The following is a 24,934-nucleotide window of genomic DNA, read 5'->3' as shown; positions in this document are numbered from 1 at the left end:
GACTGAGAGGAGGAAGTATTAAGTCTGGGTAAAAGTAGTTTAGCTACATTACAGGCTATGGAATTCAGCATTAAGGCAAAATTATATCACAATTTCTTTTTGGTTCACGTGAACTCAATGGACCAAATGGCCTCCTGTGCCATAATGAATCTGTGACTCTTGCATTGTGTCTTTTGAGATGATGAATGTATTGTACCAACAAGTACAGGCGGCACAGTGGCGCAATGGTTAGCACAGCTGCCTCATAGCGCAATGGACCCAGGTTCAATTCTGGCCTCAGGTGACTGCCTGTGTGGAATTTGCTACCAAATAAACCTGTTGGACTTTAACCTGGTGTTGTAAGACTTCTTACTGTGTGGAGTTTGCGCATTCTCCCCGTGTCTCCAGTTTCCTCCCACACTCCAAATATGGTGTTGGGGGATTAGCAAAGTTAAAGTTTATTTATTAGTCACAAGTAGGCTTACATTCACACTGCAATGAAGTTACTGTGCAAATCCCCGAGTCGTCACACCCCGGCGTCTGTTCGGGTACACTGAGGGAGAATTTTAGCATGGCCAATTCACCCTAACCAGCACGTCTCTCGGACTGTGGGAGGAAACCGGAGCACCGGGAGGAAACCCACGCAGACACGGGGAGAACGTGCGAACTCCACACAGACAGTGACCCGAGATGGGGATCGAACCCAGGTCCCTGGCACTGTGAGGCAGTAGCGCTAACCACTGTACCACGGTGCTGCAGGGTAAATACTTGGGGTTATCAGGATAGGGCCTGTTGTCAGTGCAGGCTCAATGGACCAGAATGGCTTCCTTCTGCACTGTAGGGATTCAATAATTCTATGAAATGCACTTTAAAATTTAAGCTGTTTAACTCGAATTAATTTGACGCAATCCTGTCAGTTGAAGTTAAATGGGCTCTTGATTTCATTAACATCGTTAAGTTTACTTTTAGCCCCTGCGCACCACCATATTAGCAACCGAGAATCACAGCATTGGTACGTTGCAGGAGGCAGCCATTTGGCCCATCGTGTCTGCACTGGGTCTCCAAACGAGCATTATGGCTTAGTGCCATTCCCCTGTCTTTCCCTGTACCCCTGCACATCATTTCTATTCAATTAATCATCTAATGCCAGGCAGAACACAGCCACCTGCTGGTCAATTAAAACAACAGCAGCTTTTCTGTTACTAAAGCACCCCCCCCCCCCCGAGCTGATGGCACAATGGATTAGTATCTCTGCCTTCTGTGGTTTTGAACCCAGCCTGGATTGATGAGATTAAAATCTCATTACTTTTGGCCAGAATTGTGATAGTTTAGAACAGCCTCAGTCAAGACTGAATGTGAAGCTTCAGGACAAACTGTCCCTGGTTTGGTAGGAGCTCTCAGAGCCAGCACAGGAATGTCTCTTGTGGTCACTGAAGACTGATCCGAGGTTGCTGCGCTGAGGTGGTTCAGCCTGCGACTCCATGCAGCCCTGGAAATGCATCCTTAAAGCGTAGACAGTTGTGTCACTTTTGTGCTTCTATGGGTCATATCTGTTGATTTGTCCCGTCTGAATTTTGTGGAGGATTTTCTGGGGCTGATTTAGTGTTGTTACCTCACTTGTTACCCTCAGCAACTTGAGACGCATGACAGTTTATGAGAAGATAGACTTAGGTGTTGTGACCTCTAAGGCTGCGTGAGACCTAACCATGAGGCCACAAAGCCAAAAGGCTTGGATAATAATATTAGCCAACATATTAATATGTTGTCTGCCTCTGCATCTCCATCACTACAAGTTGATTACACTTGACCACAACCTGTAGTCATATGGTCTGGCACATCCCCACTCTATCACTAAGCCAGGGAAATAACCCTAGTTCAATGAAGAGTGCAGGAGGTGCAGAAGTTTTAAGGTGCCTTCCACTAGAATGGCACTGGGTGCCAAAATAGATACCTTTGTTGAATTTCATGCTAAAATTACTGTGGTATAAAGCTTTGATCTCGGAAACTCAGGCTTGATCACAATCATGACCAGCAATAAATCTGATTTAATTGGGTCTTAGCATTATTCTTTTGTGTTCTTCACTGAATTTGCCATGGTGTTTTGTAACAAGAAGCATTGCTTTTTTTTTTCCTCTTTACCCTCCAGTTTAATGGGTCTTTTCCTTCACCTGCTTATATTTTAATCAGACAAAAGCTGCTGCGTTTAAACTGAAATCCATTATCGTTTGTGCTGAAGGAGTTGTGCACTCACACGGTTCTCAAATAGCTTCACATTTCTCTCTTGTCCTCCACCAGCTGTGCGAACTGGGAACTTGGCCAAGTTTAACCAGGTTTTGGAGCAGTTTGGTGAGAAGTTTCAGACTGACGGCACCTATACACTGATCATCCGCCTGCGACACAACGTCATCAAAACAGGTCAGAATTCAGTGTTAAAATATTCGTCACCTACTGCCTGTTTCATTACTCTAGAACCTGCTCCAGGCAAGCATCGTTTTAATTGACTTTCGAATCTGGAAGATTCATTTTTTTGTTATTGGTTTGCTCCAGTTGTTTTGCTTGAAGTACCTGGAGTGGGTTCAGCTCTAGGCCACACACACGCCACAAATCTGATCCGGTTTGATTCTCAGTCCATGTTGATCTTGGCTTTGACAAAGGGTCATCTGGACTCGAAACGTCAGCTCTTTTCTCTCCTTACAGATGCTGCCAGATCTGCTGAGATTTTCCAGCATTTTCTCTTTTGGCTTGATCTCGGCTAGGTTTGGAGTTGGGAATAGTCCCTGCATTGGGAGGGGAAAAGATTAGCCAAAGTTCCTGCTTCTACCAACAATTCAGGGCTGGTAAAAGGGGCACCTGTATAACCAGCATAAAATACGTTAGTCTCAATCACTAGTGTCCACTCAGTCCATTTGATTGATATAAGGTTGCAGTTCGTAAGTTAAAGGCTCTGCTTGTTATACAAGTCTAGGTCCAGGTGGACATGAGACCAAAATGCAGCGACTCTAAATTGGCATTGCACTGGCAGCCTCATTCATCAAGGTTTGCAGCATGGAAACAGGTCTTTCGGCCCAACTTGTCCATGCCACCCTTTTATTTTAACTTCCAAGCTAATCCCAATGGCCCTCATTTGGCCCATATCCCTCTATACCCATCTTACCCGTGTAACTGTCTAAATGCTTTTTAAAAGACAAAATTGTACCTGCCTCTACTACTACCTCTGGCAACTTGTTCCAGACACTCACCACCCACTGTGTGGAAAAAATGTCTCCTCTGGATTTGCAACGGGATCTTGATCAATTGGGCCAGTGGGCTGACGAATGGCAGATGGAGTTTAATTTAGACAAATGCAAGTAGATTGGTAGATTGAACCAGGGCAGGACTTACTCAGTTAATGGTAGGGCGTTGGGGAGAGTTACAGAACAAAGAGATCTAGGGGTACATGTTCATAGCTCCTTGAAAGTGGAGTCACAGGTGGACAGAGTGGTGAAGAAGGCATTCGGCATGCTTGGTTTCATCGGTCAGAACATTGAATACAGGAGTTGGGACGTCTTGTTGAAGTTGTACAAGACATTGGTAAAGCCACACTTGGAATACTGTGTGCAATTCTGGTCACCCTATTATAGAAAGGATATTATTAAACTGGAAAGAGTGCAGAAAAGATTTACTCGGATGCTACCGGGACTTGATGGATTGAGTTATAAGGAGAGGCTGGATAGACTGGGACATTTTTCTCTGGAGCGTAGGAGGCTAAGGAGTGATCTTATAGAGGTCTATAAAATAATGAGGGGCATAGACAGGGTAGATAGTCAATATTTTTTCCCAAAGGTACGGGAGTCTAAAACTAGAGGGCATAGGTTTAAGGTGAGAGGGGAGAGATACGAAAGTGTCCAGAGGGGCAATTTTTTCACACAGAGGGTGGTGAGTGTCTGGAACAAGCTGCCAGAGGTAGTCGTAGAAGCGGGTACAATTTTATCTTTTAAAAAGCATTTAGATAGTTACATGGGTACGATGGGTATAGAAGGATATGGGCCAAATGCGGGCAATTGGGATTAGTTTAGTGGTTTTTAAAAAAAAGGACGGCATGGACAAGTTGGGCCGAAGGGCCTGTTTCCATGCTGTAAACCTCTATGACTCTATGGACACTTTTGAATCTCTCCCCTCTCACCTTAAACCTATGCCCTCTAGTTTTAGACTCCCCTACCTTTGGGAAAAGATATTGACTATCTAGCTGATCTGTGCCCCTCATTATTTTATAGACCTCTGTAAGATCACCCCTCAGCCTCCTACACTCCAGAGAAAAAAGTCCCAGTCTGTCCAGCCTCTCCTTATAATTCAGAGCACGCAGTTACTGATAGTATGGAGATAGAACATTCATGAGTGGAATAATATATCTGAGGCTTACGGTCCAATGTCAGAGCTTGGGAGAGGGTATTGGTTATTTTATACTCAGACTTAAGATGACCCAGTGTAGGATAAGCTTCTCTACTTCACAGCCCCAAAAAATAAATGACTGGTGTATAAGGTGGTCAACATTTCAACTGTTTCGCAACCTTAACTTCAAACAGCAGCAGATGACTGAACATCATATGATTTGCCAGCTTTATAGTGAGGGCTCAAATGTCAGAATGAACAAGCTTGTATTTATATAATGGTTTAGGAGGGGAATTGACTCTCTAGCCTCTGGTCTGCTCTCCTCCTCTCTTTCTCTGCTCATCTCTCTCTCTCTATATGTTAATATTAATATGTTGTCTGCCTCTGCATCTCCGTCCTTACAAGTTGATTACACTCGACCACAACCATGGCCCGGCACATCCCCACTCTATTATTATCACTAAGCCAGGGAGTCAACCCTAGTTCAATGAAGAGTGCAGGAGGGCATGCCAGGAGCAGCATCAGGCATACCCAAAAATGAAGTGTCAGCCTGGTGAAGCCACAACACAGGACTGCTTGTATGTCAAACAGCATAAGCAGCAAGCAATAGACAGAGCTAAGCGATTCCAAAACCAGCAGACCAGGCCTAAACTCTAGTCCAGCCACATCAAGCTGTGAGTGGGGGAGGATAATTAAACAACTCACTGGAGGAGGAAGCTTCACAGATATCCCCATCCTCAATGATGGGGAGGGTGGGGAGCCCAGCATATCAATGCAAAAGACTATGGGCCCGAACATTATTCCGGCAATAGTACAGAAAACTTGTGCTCCAGAACTTGCTGTATCCCTAGCCAAGCTGTTCCTGTACAGTAATGTGGAAAATTGCCCAGATATGTCCTGTACACAAAAAACAGGACAAATCCAACCTGGCCGGCTACCCAATCAGTCTATTCTCACTCATCGGTAAAGTGACAGGAAGGTCACTTTAGTGACAGGAAGTGACACGTCCGGCATGTATCTAGTATATAGCATCGGTTGAAGATCCTGTGCGGTGAAGAGGTCTTGTTCAAACCTGTGCATGAAGATGTTGGCATATTGAGGTGCGAATTTGGTCCCCCTAGCTGTTCCGTGTGTCTGGATGAAGAACTGGTTGTTGAAGGTGAAGACATTGTGGTCCAGGATGAAGCAGATGAGTTGTAAAATTGCATCTGGAAATTGGCAGTTGTCGGCGTTGAGTACTGAGGCAGTTGCAGCAATGCCACCCTTCAGGAGAACAGTGACCACGACACCACATCACCCTGCCACAGCAACCGCTGCAAGACGTGCCGGATCATCGACACGGATGCCATCATCTCACATGAGAACACCATCCACCAGGTACAGGGTACATACTCTTGCAACTCAGCCAACGTTGTCTACCTGATACGCTGCAGGAAAGGATGTCCCGAGGCATGGTACATTGGGGAGACCATGCAGACGCTACGACAACAGATGAATGAACACCGCTCGACAATCACCAGACAAGAGTGTTCTCTTCCTGTTGGGGAACACTTCAGTGGGTCACGGGCATTCAGCCTCTGATCTTCGGGTAAGCGTTCTCCAAGGCGGCCTTCATGACACACGACAACGCAGAGTCGCTGAGCAGAGACTGATAGCCAAGTTCCGCACACATGAGGACGGCCTCAACCAGGATTTTGGGTTCATGTCACACTATCTGTGACCCCCACGACTTTCCTGGGCTTGCAAAATCTCACTAACTGAAAGAAATGGCTGAGGTAATAGCAGATGCGTTAGCAGTTATTTATCAAAATTCGCTGGACTCTGGGGTAGTGCCGGCTGATTGGAAAACAGCTACTGTTACGCCGCTGTTTAAAAAAGGAAGTAGACAAAAGGCGGGTAACTACAGGCCGGTTAGCTTAACGTCCATAGTTGGGAAGATGCTGGAGTCCATCATTAAAGAGGAAATAGCAGAGCACCTGGATAAGAATGGTTTGATCAAGCAGACGCAGCATGGATTCATGAAGGGAAAGTCGTGTTTGATGAATTTACTGGATTTTTATGAAGATGTGACTAGTGCGGTTGACAGAGGGGAACGGTGGATGTGGTGTTTTTAGATTTCCAGAAGGCATTCGATAAGGTGCCTCACAAAAGGTTGCTGCAGAAGATTGGGGTACATGGAGTTGGGGGTAAGGTGTTGGCGTGGACTGGGGATTGGCTATCTAACAGGAAGCAGAGAGTTGGAATAAATGGGTGCTTTTCTGGTTGGCAGTTGGTGACCAGTGGCGTGCCGCAGGGATTGGTGCTGGGGCCTCAACTGTTTACCATTTACATTGATGATCTGGAGCAGGGGACTGAGTGTAGGGTATCAAAGTTTGCTGATGACACGAAGATGAGTGGGAAAGCGAATTGCGTGGAGGATGCGGAAAGTCTGCAGAGAGATTTGGATAGGCTGAGCGAGTGGGTGAGGATCTGGCAGATGGAATATAACGTTGGCAAATGTGAGGTTATCCACTTCGGAAGAAATAATAGTAAATTGGAATATTATTTAAATGGAGAAAAATTACATCATGCTACTGTGCAGAGGGACCTGGGGTCCTTGTGCACGAATCGCAAAAACTCAGTCTGCAGGTACAGCAGGTGATCAAGAAGGCGAATGGAATGTTGGCCTATATCGCGAGGGGGATAGAACATAAAAGCAGGGAGGTCTTGCTGCAACTGTACAAGGCACTGGTGAGGCCGCAACTGGAGTACTGTGTGCAGTTTTGGTCCCCTTATTTGCGAAAGGATATATTGGCCTTGGAGGGAGCGCAGAAAAGGTTCACCAGGTTGATACCGGAGATGAGGGGTGTAGCTTATGAGGAGAGATTGAACAGATTGGGTCTGTACTCATTGGAATTTAGAAGGCTGAGGGGTGATTTTATAGAGACATATAAGATAATGAAGGGGCTGGATAGGGTAGAGGTAGAGAGATTCTTTCCACTTAGAAGGGAAACCAGAACTAGAGGGCACAGCCTCAAAATAAGTGGGGGCCGGTTCAGAACAGAGTTGAGGGGGAAGTTCTTCTCTCAGAGGGTAGTGAATCTCTGGAATTCTCTGCCCATTGAAGTGGTGGAGGCTACCTCGTTGAATATGTTTAAATCACAGGTAGATAGATTTCTGATCGATAAGGGAATTAAGGGGAGCAGGCGGGTAAGTGGAACTGATCCACTTCAGATCAGCCATGATCTTGTTGAATGGCGGGGCAGGCCCGAGGGGCTAGATGGCCTATTCCTGCTCCTATTTCTTATGTTCTTATAACTGTCCTGTCTGGAGACAATACACATCTCTTTAACCTGTGCTGAACCCTCTCTCCACTCACATTGTCTACCTTTAAGACTTGATTCCCTGTAAAGACTCGCATTCCAACCATTATTTTGTAAATTGAGTTTGTGTCTTTATATGCCCTGTTTGTGAAGTGAAATTCCACTCACCTGATGAAGGGGCAGCGCTCCAAAAGCTAGTGGCTTGTGCTACCAAATAAACCTGTTGGACTTTAACCTGGTGTTGTGAGACCTCTTACTGTGTTTACCTCAGTCCAACGCCGGCATCTCCACATCATGGCTACAAGAGCAGGTCAGAGGCTAGGAATCCTGGAGTGAGAAACTCGCCTCCTGACTCCCCAAAGCCTGTCCATCATTAACAAGGCACAAGTCAGAAGGGTGATGGGATGCTCTCCACTTGCCTGGATGAGTGCAGCTCCAGCAATATGCAAAAAGCTCAACGTCATCCAGGCCAAAACAGCCCGCTTGATTGGCACCACATCCACAAACATTCACTCCTTCCACCACCAATGCACATTAGCATCACTGTTTACCATCTACAAGATGCACTGCAGGAACTCACCAGAGCTCATTAGACAGCACCTTCCAAACTCATGACCATCTACAAGGACAAGGGGACACCGCTACCTGGAGGTTCCCCTCCAAGCCACTCACCATCCTGAGTTGGAAATATATCGCTATTCCTTCACTGTCGTTGGGTCAAAATTCTGGAACTCCCTCCCTAACAGCACTTTGGGTGTACCTGCGTCACCTGGAATGCAGCATTTGAAGAAGACAGCTCTCAATGCTGTTTAAGGAAGGGCAATAAATGCTGTCCTCGCTAGCGATGTCCACATCCTATGAATGAATAAAAAAATACTAAATTAAGATTTGGTTTCTGGCCACCTCACTGCTTCCTGTGAGCAGTGGCAGGAGAGACAGTCAGAAAATTAATGTGCTGCTTCTTCAGGAGTCATGGCAATTGCCCAGAATGTAAACAGTTTGATTTTAATATGTGCTTGGTGCTTTATTCACTGTCACTGCAGCACAGGGATAGAAACTGGAACTTTTCTACCATCATTGCAGCTTTTAAGACAGGATAGCCTTAGAGAGTTGGGACAGCATTTTTAAATATCCAAAAATTAAAAAGGACAGGAGTGAATTTGGAACTGAGAGAGGCCAGTGGCAGATTGATTTGATTTGATTTATTATTGTCAGATATATTAGCATACAGTGAAAAGTATTGTTTCTTGTGCACTGTACAGACAAAACATACCGATCATAGAGAAGGAAACGAGAGAGTGCAGAATATAGTGTTACAGTCATAGCTGGGAAAGATCAACTTAATGTGAGGTAGGTCCATTCAAAAGTTTGACAGCAGCAGGGAAGAAGCTGTTCTTGAGTTGGTTAGTACGTGACCTCAGACTTTTGTATCTTTTTCCCGACAGAAGAAGGTGGAAGAGCAAATGAATGGGGTGCATGGGGTCCTTAATTATGCTGGTTGCTTTGCCGAGGCAGCGGGAAGTGTAGACAGAGTCAATGGAGGGGAGGCTGGTTTGCGTGATGGATTGGGCTACGTTCACAACCTTTTGTAGTTTATTGCGGTCTTGGGCAGAGCAGGAGCCATACCCAGCTGTGATACAACCAGAAAGAATGCTTTCTATGGTGCATCTGTAAAAGTTGGTGAGAGTCTTAGTGGGCGTGCCAAATTTACTTAGTCTTTTGAGAAAGTAGAGGCGTTGGTGGGCTTTCTTAACTATAGTGTCGGCATGGGGGGACCAGGACAGGTTGTTGGTGATCTGGGCACCTAAAAACTTGAATCTCTCGACCCTTTCGACTTCGTCCCTGTTGATGTAAAAGGGGCATATTCTCCTCTACGCTTCCTGACGTCGATGACAATCTCCTTGGTTTTGTTGACATTGGGAGAGAGATTATTGTCACCACACCAGTTCACCAGATTCTCGATCTCATTGATTGAGTTTGAGAGTCTGAGAGATGGAAGCAGTAGACTGGGAGGGCAGAACTACAGGGTTATCTGCTGAAATGAATCGGTTAGAAGGCTGTCTTCCTCTGTTTAATGCACTGCCTCTCAAAATAAAAACCCTGATACCTTTAGTGTGTTTTGCCAATGCTTGATAATACCTAAAAAATCACACGCAACTTTTAAAATCTCTTCTCTTTCCCCTACAGGTGTAAGGATGATTAGCTTATCTTATTCCCGCATCTCCCTCACTGACATAGCACAGAAACTGCAGCTGGACAGTCCTGAAGATGCTGAATTTATAGTTGCCAAGGTAACTTCAATAGGAGGGGTTAAAAAAGAAAGTTTGGTTGGTAGAACTCTGAAATGAAAAGCAAAGTTCTGCGGGTGGACAGTAGATGAGTCAGTATCTGAAAGATATAGATTCACATTTCAGGTTGGTTATACACTTTTTATTTTTAACTCTGAAGGGTTTTAGAATTTCCTTCAAACCCACAGTGTCTCTCTGGTCGATTATTATACATGGGGTCATGGATTAGAAGGCCACTGTACTGTGAATTGATAGGTTGACATTTTGAGGTCAAATTTCAAGATGGTGACATTTCTTTGAATAAAGCAAAATACTTTGGATGCTGGAAATCTGAAATAAAAACAGAAAATGCTGGAAAATCGCAGCCGGTCTGGCAGCATCTGGGGAGACAGAAACAGAGTTAACATTTAGAGTCAGTATGACTCTTCAGAACTGAAGATGTTATACAGACTGGAAACATTAACCCTGCTCCTCTCTTCACAGATGCTGCCCGACCTGCTGAGTTAACCCAACATTTTCTGTTGTTGTATTTCTTCCAGGGGTTGGAAAATAGCTTCCCTGGCAAGGGTTGGCCTTACCAACACCCAGCTCCCAGTTATAAATGAGCTCTTGGTTGGAGAATGAAACACGATACTGAAACCCATGGAGGAGTGACGGGAAAATGAAAATAACATGGGGGGGGCTTCACCTAGTGAGAGTTTCGAGTTTATTCAGCAAGGAAGTCACCGTGAGCAGGAGCTTCTCTATATTTTGCCTGTTTTCCCTCTACATTGGCTAAGGCAACAAGTTATAGAATCCCTGCGGTGCAGAAGGAGGCCATTCGGCCCATCAAGTCTACACCGACCACAATCCCACCCAGGCCCTATCCCCGCTTAGTACCCTGCTAATCCCTCTAACCTATCATATCCCAGGACACTAAGGGTTAATTTAGCATATCAAATCAACCTAACCCGCATATCTTTGGACTGTGGGAGGAAACTCACGCAGACACGGGGAGAATGTGCAAATTCCACACAGACAGTGACCCAAGCCGGCAATCCACCCCGGTCCCTGGAGCTGTGAGGCAGCAGTGCTAACCACTGTGCCACCGTGCCGCCCAAGTTGTTGCTCAGATACTTGAAATCCTGAATTAAAAGTCCTGGAGGCGAGTTGTGATTAAAATGAGCAGGGTCGACGGAGAAGAAAGTCTGATGAGGAGGAGTGTTTCGAGTGATTCTACATCCGCCTGTCAGCAACTGTGTAACAAGCGGAGAAAATCATCCGATCAGTATCCAGTAACTCCTACTGTATACTTTGAGTCCAGTTAGAATTGGCCTCAGTGGTGGCCTGGCATTCTTGAACCCTCTGATAACATTCGCCTTCCAGCCTCTCGCACTAAGGGTGCCCGCTTCAGTCAGAAAGTGAGGGGGGCTGCTGACATTTGCCAAACCTAACAGGAGACAGGACCTTCAGAATAGGAAAGGAAGAAAGGTGTTGGTGGGAGGGGAGGGGAGGGGGAAAGAGTCATTCTAATTTTCTTTTTTAACCAGGCCATTCGCGATGGAGTGATTGAAGCCTCAATTAACCATGAGAGGGGATACGTGCAGTCTAAAGAGACCATCGACATTTACGGGACAAGAGAACCTCAACTGGCATTTCACCAGAGAATCTCCTTCTGTCTGGATATCCACAACATGTCTGTCAAAGTAAGGCAGAAATACACCCAGCTCTTTCCATAGTTGATTGAATTGAATTTCTAGGATGAGAAATGAACAACTAAGATTAGCACGAATGTAGAAGTATTTTTGATTTATTATTGTCAGATGTATTGGGATACAGTGAAAAGTATTATTTTGCGCTATACAGACAAAACGTACCGATCATAGTGTACATAGAGGAGAAAGAAAGGAGAGGGTGCAGAATATAGTGTTACAGTCATAGCTAGGGTGTAGAGTAAGATCAGCTTAATATAAAGTAGGTCCATTCAAAAGTCTGACAGCAGCAGGGAAGAAGCAGTTCTTGAGTGGGTTGGTACGTGACCTCAGACTTTTGTATCTTTTCCCCAACGGAAGAAGCTGGAAGAGAGAATGTCCGGGGTGCGTGGGGTCCTTGATTATGCTGGCTGCTTTCTTAAGGCAGCGGGAAGTTTGATCCATAGTTACAGATTGGAGGGATGCATAATTCAGCCTTTTTTAAACTTGCATTGGTGAGCTCATTTAGAGTTTGGGTTGTTGTTCGTTAAGACCAAGTTCTCTTCTCAGCAAAAAGTGCTCTCCCATGTTCTTTCCACTGCCGTTTCTGCTTATACACCTGAAGCCTGTGCAGAATTTGTGTGAGGGAGTGAAAACGTGGCATTATCATAGAATCCCAACAGTACAGAAGGAGGCCATTCGGCCCATCGAGTCTGCACCAACCACAATCCCACCCAAGCCCTATCCCCGTAACCCCATGCATTTGCCCTTGCTAGTTCCTCCTGACCTCAAGGGGCAATTTAGCATGACCAATCCACCTAACCCGCACATCTTTGGATTGTGGGAGGAAACCGGAGCACCCGGAGGAAACACACACAAACAAGAGGAGAACGTGCAAACTGCACCCAGATAGTGATCCAAGACAGAAACCGAACCCGGGTCCCTGGCGCTGAGAGGCAGCAGTGCTAACCACTGTGCCACCGTCCCGCCTGTTTCTATTTATTGGATATGTGTGTATGTGTTGCTGGCAAGGCCAGCATTTGTTACTCATCCCTAGTTGTCCTTGAGAAGGTGAGCATCTTTGTTGACAGTTGAGTGGCTTGCTGGGCCATTTCAGAAGGCAGTTAAGAGTCACCTACATTGCTGTGGGTCTGAAGTCATTTAGATCAGATTGGGTAGAATATTTTTCTATGGGATATTCGTGAACCATATATTTTTGTGTGACAACCTGCTAGTTACATGATCACCATTACTAATAGACTACTTGTTTTTTACATTCCAGATTTAATTAATTACATTTAAATTCCCTAGCTGCCTTGATGGGACATGAACTCATCTCTCTGCCTCTGCGGGAATAGCCCAGTAACATTGCCGTGTGCTATTGTTCCCCATGAGGACGGAACTGAGACTGAATCGCCCGTCTAAGTGAATCTGATTCTCTAACAACTTCTAATGTCTGGTTCTCAAAAATATTCCTATTCACCAACAGGATTGTTTGGCAAGGTTATTTTGCAACAATTGATGCCACTTTCTTTACTATAAGTTATCTTATTTGAAGGCTAGCGTTGTGTGGCCCAGTGCCACATCTTTACGGCAGTGCTGGGAGTATTGGCTTTGAAGTGAGAGATCTCTGTAGCCACAAAGTACCTGACTGTCTTTAACATATTTTGGAATCGGTAGAGCTTTGTGATGGAAAATATTCAGGTCTGGCTGGAGAAAGGGTTCAGTGCTTTGATCCTAGCGCCAACAGGATGTGCCCCAAGACAATTCTATTGTATCAGAATATAAAGATGGATTTATCGTTTAGAACCTCTAACCGCTAGAAATCTCAAATGTTCACTTCTGTTTTACAGGCAATGCGATTCCCACCCAAATCATACAACAAAGACCTGGAGTCAGCCGAGGTGAGATTGCCATTGTTTCGTTTTATTCTTTCATAGGATGTGGGTGTCTCTGGCTAGGCCAGCATCTGATGCCTATCCCTATTTGTTCTTGTGATCTTTGTAGATGGCTTTGGAGAGTCAGGGGTGAGTTACTCGCCTCAAAATTCCCCATCTCTGACCTGCTCTTGTAGCCACAATCTTTATAATGGCTGGTCCATATAACTTCATGAAACTAACAATGTGATTATAGGGGGAAGATTCGCAAAATGTGTTCCCGTGAGATAGCTGCAAAGCAATAGGCTAGATTGATGCATAACTGAAAAGTTGGTACAGTGTGGAAAGGTGGCATGTTGGAACTAATTGCTGGTGCCATTAACCAGGGGTAGTGTTGGGATTACTCTTTTTTTTAAAATCTAAATTAGAGGGCAGATAATTTCCACGGTGCCTGTGCTTGCGGATGTCACCAAATTGGATGCAGCAACGAGTAATGAATAATATGGGATCACTCAAATGGATTTGGGCAAACAGGACCCATGGGCAGAGAGATGACAGATGGAGTTCAAAGCGTTATGATCAAAGTGATGAAATTAGGTGGGAGCACAGAAGTGAGTATGTGTTAGGCGATCATCTGGAACGCACTGTCGGAGAGTGTGATTTGATCGTGGGATGATTATCTGAGGAGAAATATGCAGAACTGAAGGGCAAGGTGGGAGTGGGACTGACTAAGCTGCTCTTGGAGGGTTGGTGGAGACACGATCGCTTGAATGACCCCCTTCGTGCGGTAACCATTCTGTGACTTGCTTTAAGTGACTGTGGAGGGATGAGATTTCAGCAAACTCTTGGGATAAATTTCTAAAATCAATTTTGCAGGCAGTAAATAAAACAAATAGATTACTGGGACGTACGGCTAAAGGTGTGTGACTTGTAAGACTGATCTTGATAAAGTTGTATCTGACCTTGTTATAGCCAAATCTGGATGAATGTATTTAATTTGGGTATTCTGTCTTACAAGCAAGGTGTAGAATTACTGTTGGGACTATCAAAGATAGCTATAACGTTAACTCCTGACCATGCTGCATTCCCTAGGCGTCACTCAGTAACTGAACAAGACTTAGTGGAGATAGCGGAGATTTTGCAGCCGTGGCAAAAATTGAATTCAGGAACATTCTGGTGGCATGGGATTCAGGGAAGCAATTTAAAATGAAGGGTGTCGAATGAAAATAGGAAATTCAATCAACTTTGGGGTTGTCCTGTGGGAGGGATCAGTCTGCACCTTTACAATAGTTACCCAAGTTAGAAAAGCTTTTAATTCTTCTAACTTTTTCAGAGTTAATGTTAGTGTAACCCTGGCAGAACTTAAAGTTAAGTTCAAGTTGCATTTTCGGGTGGTTCCCAGCGCAGCACAATTGCCAGAGAAAATCTGAACCCCTTGACAATTGCTGTGCAGATTCTGACCTGTAAGGTTCCAAGAGGGATTTCCTCCGCCAATCCTTGCCCCCCACCCCACCCCAAATTCGACCCTGGAGAGCTTGGAATTTACGGCCCATGATTCAGATCTCTAGCTCTGTAGAATAAAAGTGAATATATTGCACAGATTTTAAATACCCCTCTGCTTCACAGGAGCGGCGAGAGCGGGAACAGCAAGACCTGGAGTTTGCGAAAGAAATGGCAGAGGATGATGATGATGGATTCCCGTGATCCCATGTGGGATATTGATTCTGAAATACTTGGAATACTGTAACTGCAATCAGTAAAGACAAATAAAACCAGAATCGTGACGTTAAAGTATGGTGGAAACCCTTTAATAGACTCGAGTCTGTCCGCATGTTTGAGAATGGGATTGTTATACTCTGTCCAGGTTTGACACGTGTTTACCCCGCTTTTATTTCTTTTCATTCACTGTTGTTTATCTAGGAATAGCAACCTTTGTCTCTTTAAACCTTGTAAACAATACCTTACTGATGATAAATATATGGTCAATAAAACCAATTACAAATATTTGTGATTTTTACATTATTTCTCCTTGTGTGAGCTACTTAAATGAGAGAGAATTCCACGGAGTCCAGTCAAGCCAGAGTTCAGCATCTTCAGCTGTACGTTGTGTTCTGAATGGTTTGAACAGTAGAGAATCATCAACCCTCAACATTGAGCGCTTTTTGAGAATTGCTGACAAACACTTCGATCACACACAGCCTGACTCAAGGTTAATGTTTACCAATGAACCATATTTATTAACTGAGGGTATAGCATTGACGTTACTTTTCCATTAACCTCAACTTTCTGACCTGTGTGCTGGAGGTATCAGAAATAGTAAGACTGTGTGTAAATGGAGAAAGATGGCCAGAAGCAAAGCCACACCATGTAAAAAAAAAGCTCTTAAGATTTAATTTCCAGTCCGTGCTGATTCAGCTGTGGTGATAGTAGGGGTCGCTACTGTCGAAAGAGGCCATTTGGCCCATTGAGTCTGCACCGGCTCTCTAAAAGAGCATCTTACCCAAGTCCACACCCCATAACCCCTGTGTATTTACCATTGCCAATCCACCTAACCTGCACATCTTTGGAGTGTGGAAGGAAACCAGAGCATCCAGAGGAAACCCACACAGACACAGGGAGACTGTGCGAATTCCACCCAAAGCTGGAATGGACCCCGGTCCCTGCTGCTGTGAGACAGCAGTGCTAACCACTGTGCTGCCCCACGATTGTTAGCACTATTGGCTTGAGAGTCTCTCACCTAGGAATGAAACTTGCACCAAATCATTATCCAATGTTGAAAATGCATGTGTGTGCGTATCATTGAATTAGGTTTGGTTTGGTTTTGGCTGTCAATACTCACTGTGGAGCCGTGTGTTCAGATGAAGATGCTAAACCCACTCGACAGCTTTAACCTGGATCTGTATTTGATATTGGAACATCAATCCTGCTGTCTGAACACACACACTGTCAGCATTGATCATGACCAGTGATTGGAACTGAGAGTTTTGCTTCCTTCCTACCTCAGTAATGTTAAGTTTATTTATTAGTGTCACAAGTAGGCTTACATTAACACTGCGATGAAGTCACTGTGAAAATCCCCTAGTTGCCACTCTTTGGCACCTGTTCGGGTACTCTGAGGGAGAATTTGGCATAGCTGATGCACCTAACCAGCATGTTTTTTGGACTGTGGGAGGAAACGAGCACCCGGAGGAAACTCACGCAGACACGGGGAGAACATGCAGACTCCACCCAGACAGTGACCCAAGCCGGGAATCGAACCCAGGTCCCTGGCGCTGTGAGACAGTAGTGCTAATCACTGTGCTACCATGTTGTCCCTGTAAGACCAGTTACAAAACCCCTGTTGTTGCCCAGCTAAGATTTGCTATCAGCACAGACCAGGGCGAAGGACTTAAATAAAAATGAAAAGCTTTTCAGCAAAAAGTGCTGAAAAAACTCAGCAGGTCTCACAGCATCTGTGGAGAAAGAAGCAGCTAATGTTTTGAGTTGAATGTGACCACTCTGATTTGACTGAGCATCCTGTGTTTTTATTTCAGATTTCTAGCCTCTGTGTTGCTTTTATTTTAGGAATGAGGACTTTCCTTGTTTGACTGCTCATTGGATAAAGCATTGAGTTATAGGAAGGGGGGGTGACTTGAACATTTAAAAACACAGTGAGACACCCCACCCCAGGTCCATGTACTTTGCTCTAGTTTGCATTTCAACTCTTCGTAAAAACAAATACATGACATTTAGGGTTTGGGATGACCTCTGATCTGTAACACAAAAGCCTGTGAATGAAGCAAAGAGAATCATGAATGCATCCTTCCGCTGACACTCGCAAAACTTGACTCTGTGCTCACACACAAATAATACTATTTGTATTTAGAAAGTGCCTTCTCTTGTCAACATCTCAAATGCTTGATGCAGTGAATTACTTCTCAAGTACAATGACTTGTGATGGCAAGGAAACCTTGTACAAGGTTCTAGCTCTCTGCAAATTGCCTTTGACAATGATCTAGAACTCTTTTTTCCCTTATTCGCTTTTATCTTGGAGTTTTGATGTCACCACGTGTAAGAATGTTGTTCTTTTGTCACTGGGACTCCGGTTTGAGTCGAGAGTAAAAGACTTTTCCTTTCAGGGTTCTGTATCCAGTGACTTTCCAATGAATATCAGGATCTGTAATTTGGCAGTAAGTATAAGTGGACGGAGAATGTTTGCTTGGGAAAGGGAAGTGGCTTATGTATTGAGGGTGCCATCCTGGAGCCTCACAGTGCCAGGGATACGGGGGGGTGGGGGTGGGGGGGGGGAATGAAGTTAGATACTAAACCCAAATAATAAAGTATGATAAAGATGACAATGGTACAGTACTATGGGTGGCACAGTGGTTAGCACTCCTGCCTCAGCATCAGGGACCCAGGTTCGATTCCCAGCTTAGGTCACTATCTGGAGTCTGCATGTTCTCCCCGAGTCTGCATGTTCTCCCCACGTCTGCGTGGGTTTCCCCCGGGTGCTCCAGTTTCCTCCCACAGTCCGAAAGACGTGCTGGTTAGGTGCATTGGCCGTGCTAAATTCTTTCTCAGTGTACCCGAATAGGTGCCGGAGTGTGGCGACTAAGTGATTTTCACAGTAACTTCAATGCAGTGTTAATGTAAGCCTACTTGCGACGCTAATCAATAAACTTAAACCATACCAAGGTTGATAGATGCTGAATCTAGCTCATATTTTACTGTCCTGAGAATATCTAATGCAGATGGAAAGTGTGAAGAGCAAAGCTCACACAAAACTTGCAATGCAGTTAATGAGACAAAGATCAACTTCAATAAGGATCAGACTGCAGAATCCGGTTTAGCCACACTGCAAGGGATTCAACATTAGGGCAAAATACATTAGCAATTATTTTGCTGGTATATACTTGATGGGCCATTATGGCCTCCTGTGCCGTAATGGCTCTGAAACTCTATTCACCAGTAGCGCATGGACCTTTGAACTCCATGATGTGGAGATGCCGGCGTTGGACTGGGGTAAACACAGTAAGAAGTTTAACAACACCAGGTTAAAGTCCAATAGGTTTATTTGGTAGCAAAAGCCACACAAGCTTTCGGAGCTCCAAGCCCCTTCTTCAGGTGAGTGGGAATTCTGTTCACAAACAGAGCATATAAAGACACAGACTCAATTTACATGAATAATGATTGGAATGCAAATACTTACAACTAATCATTACATAATAATAATTAAATAATTAGTTGTAAGTATTCGCATTCCAACCATTATTCATGTAAATTGAGTCTGTGCCTTTATATGCCCTGTTTGTGAACAGAATTCCCACTCACCTGAAGAAGGGGCTTGGAGCTCCGAAAGCTTGTGTGGCTTTTACTACCAAATAAACCTGTTGGACTTTAACCTGGTGTTGTTAAACTTCTTACTTTGAACTCCAGCCAGTGGGAAAATCCTTTTTATTTCCTTTCCTACTTGCTGATCTATTGGAGGTTTCTACTGAGGTCAGGTACTCTCCCTGTCACCTTTTCAAGATACCCACATTGACATCCAAAGCTTGATGCACTTTTTGTTATTCATTCATGGGACATGGGCATCGCTGGCTGGCCAGCATTTATTGCCCATCCCTAGTTGCCCTTGAAACCGAGTGTCAAGCTAGGCCATTTCAGAGGGCAGTTGAGAGTCAACCACATTGCTGTGGCTCTGGGGTCACATGCACGCGAGACCAGGTAAGGACTGCAGATTTCCTTCCCTAAAGGACATTAGTGAAGCAGATGGGTTTTTCCGACAATCGACAATGGTTTCATGGTCATCAGTAGATTCTTAATTCCAGATTTTTTTTATTGAATTCAAATTTCACCATCAGCCGTGGTGGGATTCAAACCCGGGTCCCCAGAGCATTAGTTGAGTTTTTGGATTAAGAGTCAAGTGATAATACCACTAGGCCATTGCTGACACCAATTGTAGTGTGACCGTTACCACTTTGGATGAAATTGGGCCTTTCGCCACAAGCTGGGATTGTCCTGGGATCTTCCTGCTCTGCAAGGCTTGGCCATTCGTTTAAATCAGCTGAACTTATTGGTGACATTCGAGAAAAATTGAAACTCACATCTCTGAAATACTCCATGCGAGTGGTAAGAAAGGTGTCTTTTTTTAATATAAACTTAAGAACAAAAGGTCAAACTGAATGGAACAAAATAACATTTGAAGTAATAGCACAGGGAGAGAATAGGAGTATAGGAATATTTTTAATTTTAATGTAAGATTGTCTTTTGGATAAGATTTTGATGGGTATAGATAGAGTGAATGCAAGCAGACTTTTTCCGCTGAGGCTAGGGGAGAAAAAAACCAGAGGGCATGGGTTAAGGGTGAAAGGAGAAAAGTTTAAAGGGAATATTAGGGGGGGCTTCTTCACGCAGAGAGCGGTGGGAATGTGGAATGAGCTGCCGGATAAAGTGGTAAATGCGGGGTCACTTTTAACATTTAAGAAAAACTTGGACAGGTTCATGGATGAGAGGGGTGTGGAGGGATATGGTCCAAGTGCAGGTCAGTGGGACTAGGCATAAAATGGTTCGGCACAGACAAGAAGGGCCAAAAGGCCTGTTTCTGAGCTGTAATTTTCTATGGTTCTATGGAGGTCTTTGGGGATAATATGTGCAGTTAAAAAGCCATCTCTGATGTCTGAGCTTCACTGCTGTTGAAGTATTTCCGTATTTTCAGTGATTTACAGAACCAAAGTATCTGGCAAGTCTTAAGAGTTGGAAAACACGAGCGGAATATAATAGAAACAAGAGGACTGGGGTGGGCAAAGATTGATAGGGGGGTGGGGAGAAAAGTGAACTTAGATACTTATCCCAAATAATAAAGTATGATAAAGATGACAATTGTACAGTACTACAGTGGTTAGTACTGCTGCCTCAAGGCGCCAGGGACCCGGATTCAATTCCTGCCTCAGGTGACTCTGTGGAGTTTGCACATTCTCCCCGTGTCTGTGTGGGTTTCCTCCGGGTGCTCCAGTTTCCTCCAAAGATGTGCAGGTTAGGCGGATTGGTCATGATAAATTGACCCTTAGTGCCAGGGGGATTAGCCAGGGTAAATATGTGGGGTTACGGGGATTATGGTCGGTGCAGACTCGATGGGCCAAATGGCCTCCTTCTGCACTGCTGTAGGGATTATATGGTTAGCACTGCTGCCTCACAGCGCCAGGGATCTGGGTTCGATTCCCGGCTTGGGTCTGTGCGGAGTTTGCATGTTCTCCCCATGTCTTCGTAGGTTTCCTCCGAGTGCTCCGGTTTCGTCCCACAGTCCGAAAGATATGCTGGTTAGGCACATTGGCTAAATTCTCCCTCAGTGTTACCCGAACAGGCGTCAGAGTGTGGCGACTAGGGGATTTTCACAGTAACTTCATTGCAGTGTTAATGTAAGCCTACTTGTGATACTAGCAGATAAAGCTCTTAAACTTTTTAAAAACTTTTAACGATCACTGCCTCAATTAATCAATCGATCCTCAAGTTCAAATGTAGTTATTACTTTCTCTGCTTGAGCATTTAGTTAAGTCTCACACATGGAGTGGTTCCTTAATTTTTTTTAAATCAGTTTTTGAAGTTCTCGAGATTAACATATGTTGCGGGAGATGAACTGTTTTAAGTTTAAAGTTTATTTATTAGTGTCACAAGTAAGGCTCACATTAACTGCAATGAAGTTACTGTGAAATTCCCCTAGTCGCCACACTCCGGCGCCTGTTCGGCGGTTAATGCACCCTAACCAGCACGTCTTTCAGAATGTGGGAGGAAACCGGAGCACCCGGAGGAAACCCACGCAGGCACGGGGAGAACACGCAAACTCTGCACAGACAGCGACCCAAGCCAGGAATTGAACCCGGGTCCCTGGAGCTGTGAGGCAGCAGTGCTAACCACTGACTGTGCCACCGTGCCATAACTAAGAGTTAATTTCCGAAGTTTATAAATGATGATGGAGCGAATGTACGAGTGTAACAGAATATTGTTCATGTCTTTTAATGACGACTTTAATCTGTGCTGCTAAAGTGTGCTAAAGGGATGATTAGGCGATGCAAAGGAATGGTCACAATGTTGTAAATGTGTCTAAATAAATCCAATTAAAGAAACAAGAGTCCCTGTGGCAAGTGAGACGATGTGCTGCGGACAAGCTCTTTCCAGTAGGGGTCAGCAGGCACATAACCAGTCGGAGCTTTGGCTGCTTTCCTCCTTCCTTGGCTGGGGTGTGCTGCATCTGATGGTGCTGCGGTTATTATCTCCCAGCCCAGAGCAACTAATTCAGCACGAGCTAGGATTCAAACCTGGAACATTCTGGAATGGCTCAGCACGACGCCAAACAATTCCATCATGAACTATCACTGGGGGGGGGGGGGGGGGGGGGGCGGATTCCACCTTTATTTGTACTGCTCTCTGTTCTCGATTGTGTCATCAGTTTTCAGAGTGCGGATGCCATTTGTGAAGCATAAAGGGCATGGTTTAGACAGTGAGTTGGCCATTGTCTGCTGCATACTGTTGTGGAGCTCTGAAATTGGGCAGACAGTCACTCTCTCTGGGACACTCTGAGTTTTGAACAGCTGTCTCACAGAGGGTGCAAGGCGTAGACCCGGGAAAAGACGGCCCGGAGGAAGAGGGGAACTGCCCGCCCGCCCGCCTGTTTCTGGAACGGTACATAGGAACAAGTAGGGAGGGTTCAGAGAATTTGGAAACTGCACCGGGGCTGCAGCGAAGAAATTGCGTGGAGGACTAACCGTATCACTGTTAATGAAAAGGAAGGCTTGCATTTCGATAGCAGCCAGTTCGCAACTTCAGAGGCGGCACGCGGTGGTTCGCACTGCTGCCTCACAGCGTCAGGGACCCGGGTTCGATTGCTGGCTTGGGTCACTGATCTGCACGTTCTCCCCCGTGTCTGCATGGGTTTCCTCCGGGTGCTCCGGTTTCCTCCCACAGTAGAATCATAGATCATAGAAACCCTACAGTGCAGAAGGAGGCCATTCGGCCCATCGAGTCTGCACCGACCACAATCCCACCCAGGCCCTACCCCCACATATTTTACCCGCTAAGCCCTCTAACCTACGCATCTCAGGATTCTAAGGGGCAATTTTTAACCTGGCCAATCAACCTAACCCGCACATCTTTGGACTGTGGGAGGAAACCGGAGCACCCGGAGGAAACCCACGCAGACAATGTGCAAACTCCACACAGACAGTGACCCGAGCCGGGAATCGAACCCGGGACGCTGGAGCTGTGAAGCAGCAGTGCTAACCACTGCGCTACCGTGTCGCCCTGAAAGACGTCTGGTTGTGTGCATCAACCGTGCTAAATTCTCCCTCAGTGTACCCGAACAGGCGCCGGAGTGTGGCGACTAGGGGATTTTCACAGTAACTTCATTGCAGTGTTAATGTAAGCTGACTTGTGACACCAATAAATAAACTTAAGCTTAAAACTCAAGGATGTCCCCAAAACACTTGACAGCTATAATGAAGGTGCTACTAATGTCAAAAATGCTGCAGTCAATTTGTGCACAGCAAGATCCCACAAACAGCAACGTGATAATGATCCGATAATCTGTTTTAGAAGCTGGCTGAAGGAAAGACATAGGCCACCAGCTCTGTTTAAATAAAGATTTTACACCCACTTGGACGGGCAGATGCCTCGGTTTGGCATTCTGAAAGGCAACATCCCCGAGGTACAGGTGTTAGTCTAGCTGACATGCCGAAATTCCTGCAACAACCCACAACCTTCTGAATCCAAGGTGAGACCACCTGAGCCCAGCTGGAAGTAAATTGGAAGTAAATCTCTTAGAAAGCAATATAAGGGGACAGTAATCAGCAGTTCCATACAATCGTTGCTGGCACTCGGGTCTCACACTCTTATCGATTAACAAGTGTTCTTTTGGCAATGCCTGCAGAATCCCTGCGGCAAGGGTCAAGAGAAAAGGAATGAAAAACAACTATTTCAAACACCAATGCAAGTCAAAGAATCCCTCCAGTGCAGAGGGAGACCATTTGACCCATCGAGTGCACCGACTCCTACGGAACATCCCTCCCAGACCCTATCCCCATAACCCCATGCATTCACCCAGCTAATTCCCCCTAACCTACACATCTTGGGACACTAAGGGGCAATTGAATCTGCACAGACTCTCAGACAGAGAGTATCTTATCCAGTTCCTCTCCGCCACCCTATCCCTATAACCCCACACATTTACCATGGCTAATCTTCCTAACCTACACATCTTGGGACACTAAGGGGCAATTGAATCTGCACAGACTCCCAGACACAGAGTATCTTATCCAGTTCCTCTCCACCACCCTGGAAACTGCACCGGGGCTGCAGTAACCCCACACATTTACCATGGCTAATCTTCCTAACCTGCACATCTTGGGACACTAAGGGGCAATTTAGCATGGCCAATCCACCTAACCCGCACATCGTTGGACTGTGGGAGGAAACCAGAGCACTCGGAGGAAACCCACGCAGACACCGGGAGAACGTGCAAACTCCAAAATGTAGAAATATTTGAACTATTTAGTTTTTAAGCATTGATCGGTTGGGTTGATTTTATTTTAAGCATCCATTCAATTTTTTATCCCTTCAGTGATATCTGTGCTTCTCCAGTTCTGGTCTCTAAGGTGACCCCGATTTTATTTGCTCTGCCATCGATTGAAGCTCTATTAGCTGACTGGGCCCTAAGCTCTCAAATTTCTCCATAGCCCCTCTTAATGTCTTTCACGTGCATCTTAAAACCTCTGGCTTTTGGTCACCTGCCCTAATATCTCCTTTTGTGGGCCAATGTCAAATTGTTTGATTTACTTTGATTTACTGTTGTCACATGTATTAGTATACAGTGAAAAGTAATGTTTCTTGCACGCTGTAGAGACAGAGCATACCGTTCATAAAGAAGGAAAGGAGAGGGTGCAGAATGTAGTGTTGCAGTCATAGCTAGGGTGTAGAGAGAGATCAACTTAGTGCGAGGTAGGTCCATTCAAAAGTCTGACAGCAGCAGGGAAGAAGCTGTTCTTGAGTCGGTTGGTACGTGTCCTCAGACTTTTGTATCTTTTTCCCGACGGAAGAAGGTGGAAGAGAGAATGTTCGGGGTGCGTGGGGTCCTTGATTATGCCGGCTGCTTTTCCCGAGGCAGCGGGAAGTTTAGACAGAGTCAATGGATGGGAGGCTGGTTTGCGTGATGGACCGGGCTACGTTTACACAAACTACTATCTTTGTAGTTTCTTGCGGCCTTGGTCGGAGCAGGAGCCATACCAAGCTGTGATACAACTAGAAAGGATGCTTTCTATGGTGCATCTGTAAAAGTTGGTGAGAGTCATAGCGGACATGCCAAATTTCCCTTTTGTGTTTTGATACTTCTGAAATTGTGTTTGGTACTTGCTCATGTGCAATGTTTTGGGATGTTTTAGGTTTAAGATATTGTATGAATACAAGTTGCTGAGATGAACATCGTC

The 24,934-nt window shown here is 45.2% G+C and overlaps 1 protein-coding gene across 1 annotated transcript in view; it reads left to right on the top strand.

Moving 5' to 3' along the window:
• Nucleotides 1–15,488, top strand: part of psmd3 (proteasome 26S subunit, non-ATPase 3) — a 38,241-nt gene extending 22,753 nt beyond the window's left edge. The window contains exons 8-12 of the mRNA XM_078224068.1: nucleotides 2,275–2,394; nucleotides 9,837–9,940; nucleotides 11,467–11,622; nucleotides 13,461–13,511; nucleotides 15,111–15,488. Coding sequence (XP_078080194.1) covers nucleotides 2,275–2,394; nucleotides 9,837–9,940; nucleotides 11,467–11,622; nucleotides 13,461–13,511; nucleotides 15,111–15,188 — 509 coding nt within the window. The 3' untranslated portion in view covers nucleotides 15,189–15,488. The remainder of the gene's footprint in view (nucleotides 1–2,274; nucleotides 2,395–9,836; nucleotides 9,941–11,466; nucleotides 11,623–13,460; nucleotides 13,512–15,110) is intronic.
• The last annotated feature ends 9,446 nt before the right edge of the window (nucleotides 15,489–24,934 follow it).

This window comes from Mustelus asterias, chromosome 11 (genome assembly GCF_964213995.1).
Source record: "Mustelus asterias chromosome 11, sMusAst1.hap1.1, whole genome shotgun sequence".
Taxonomy (NCBI): domain Eukaryota; kingdom Metazoa; phylum Chordata; class Chondrichthyes; order Carcharhiniformes; family Triakidae; genus Mustelus; species Mustelus asterias.
The sequence above is the reverse complement of the archived record's forward strand: the minus strand, read 5'-3'. Positions and strand labels throughout refer to the sequence as shown.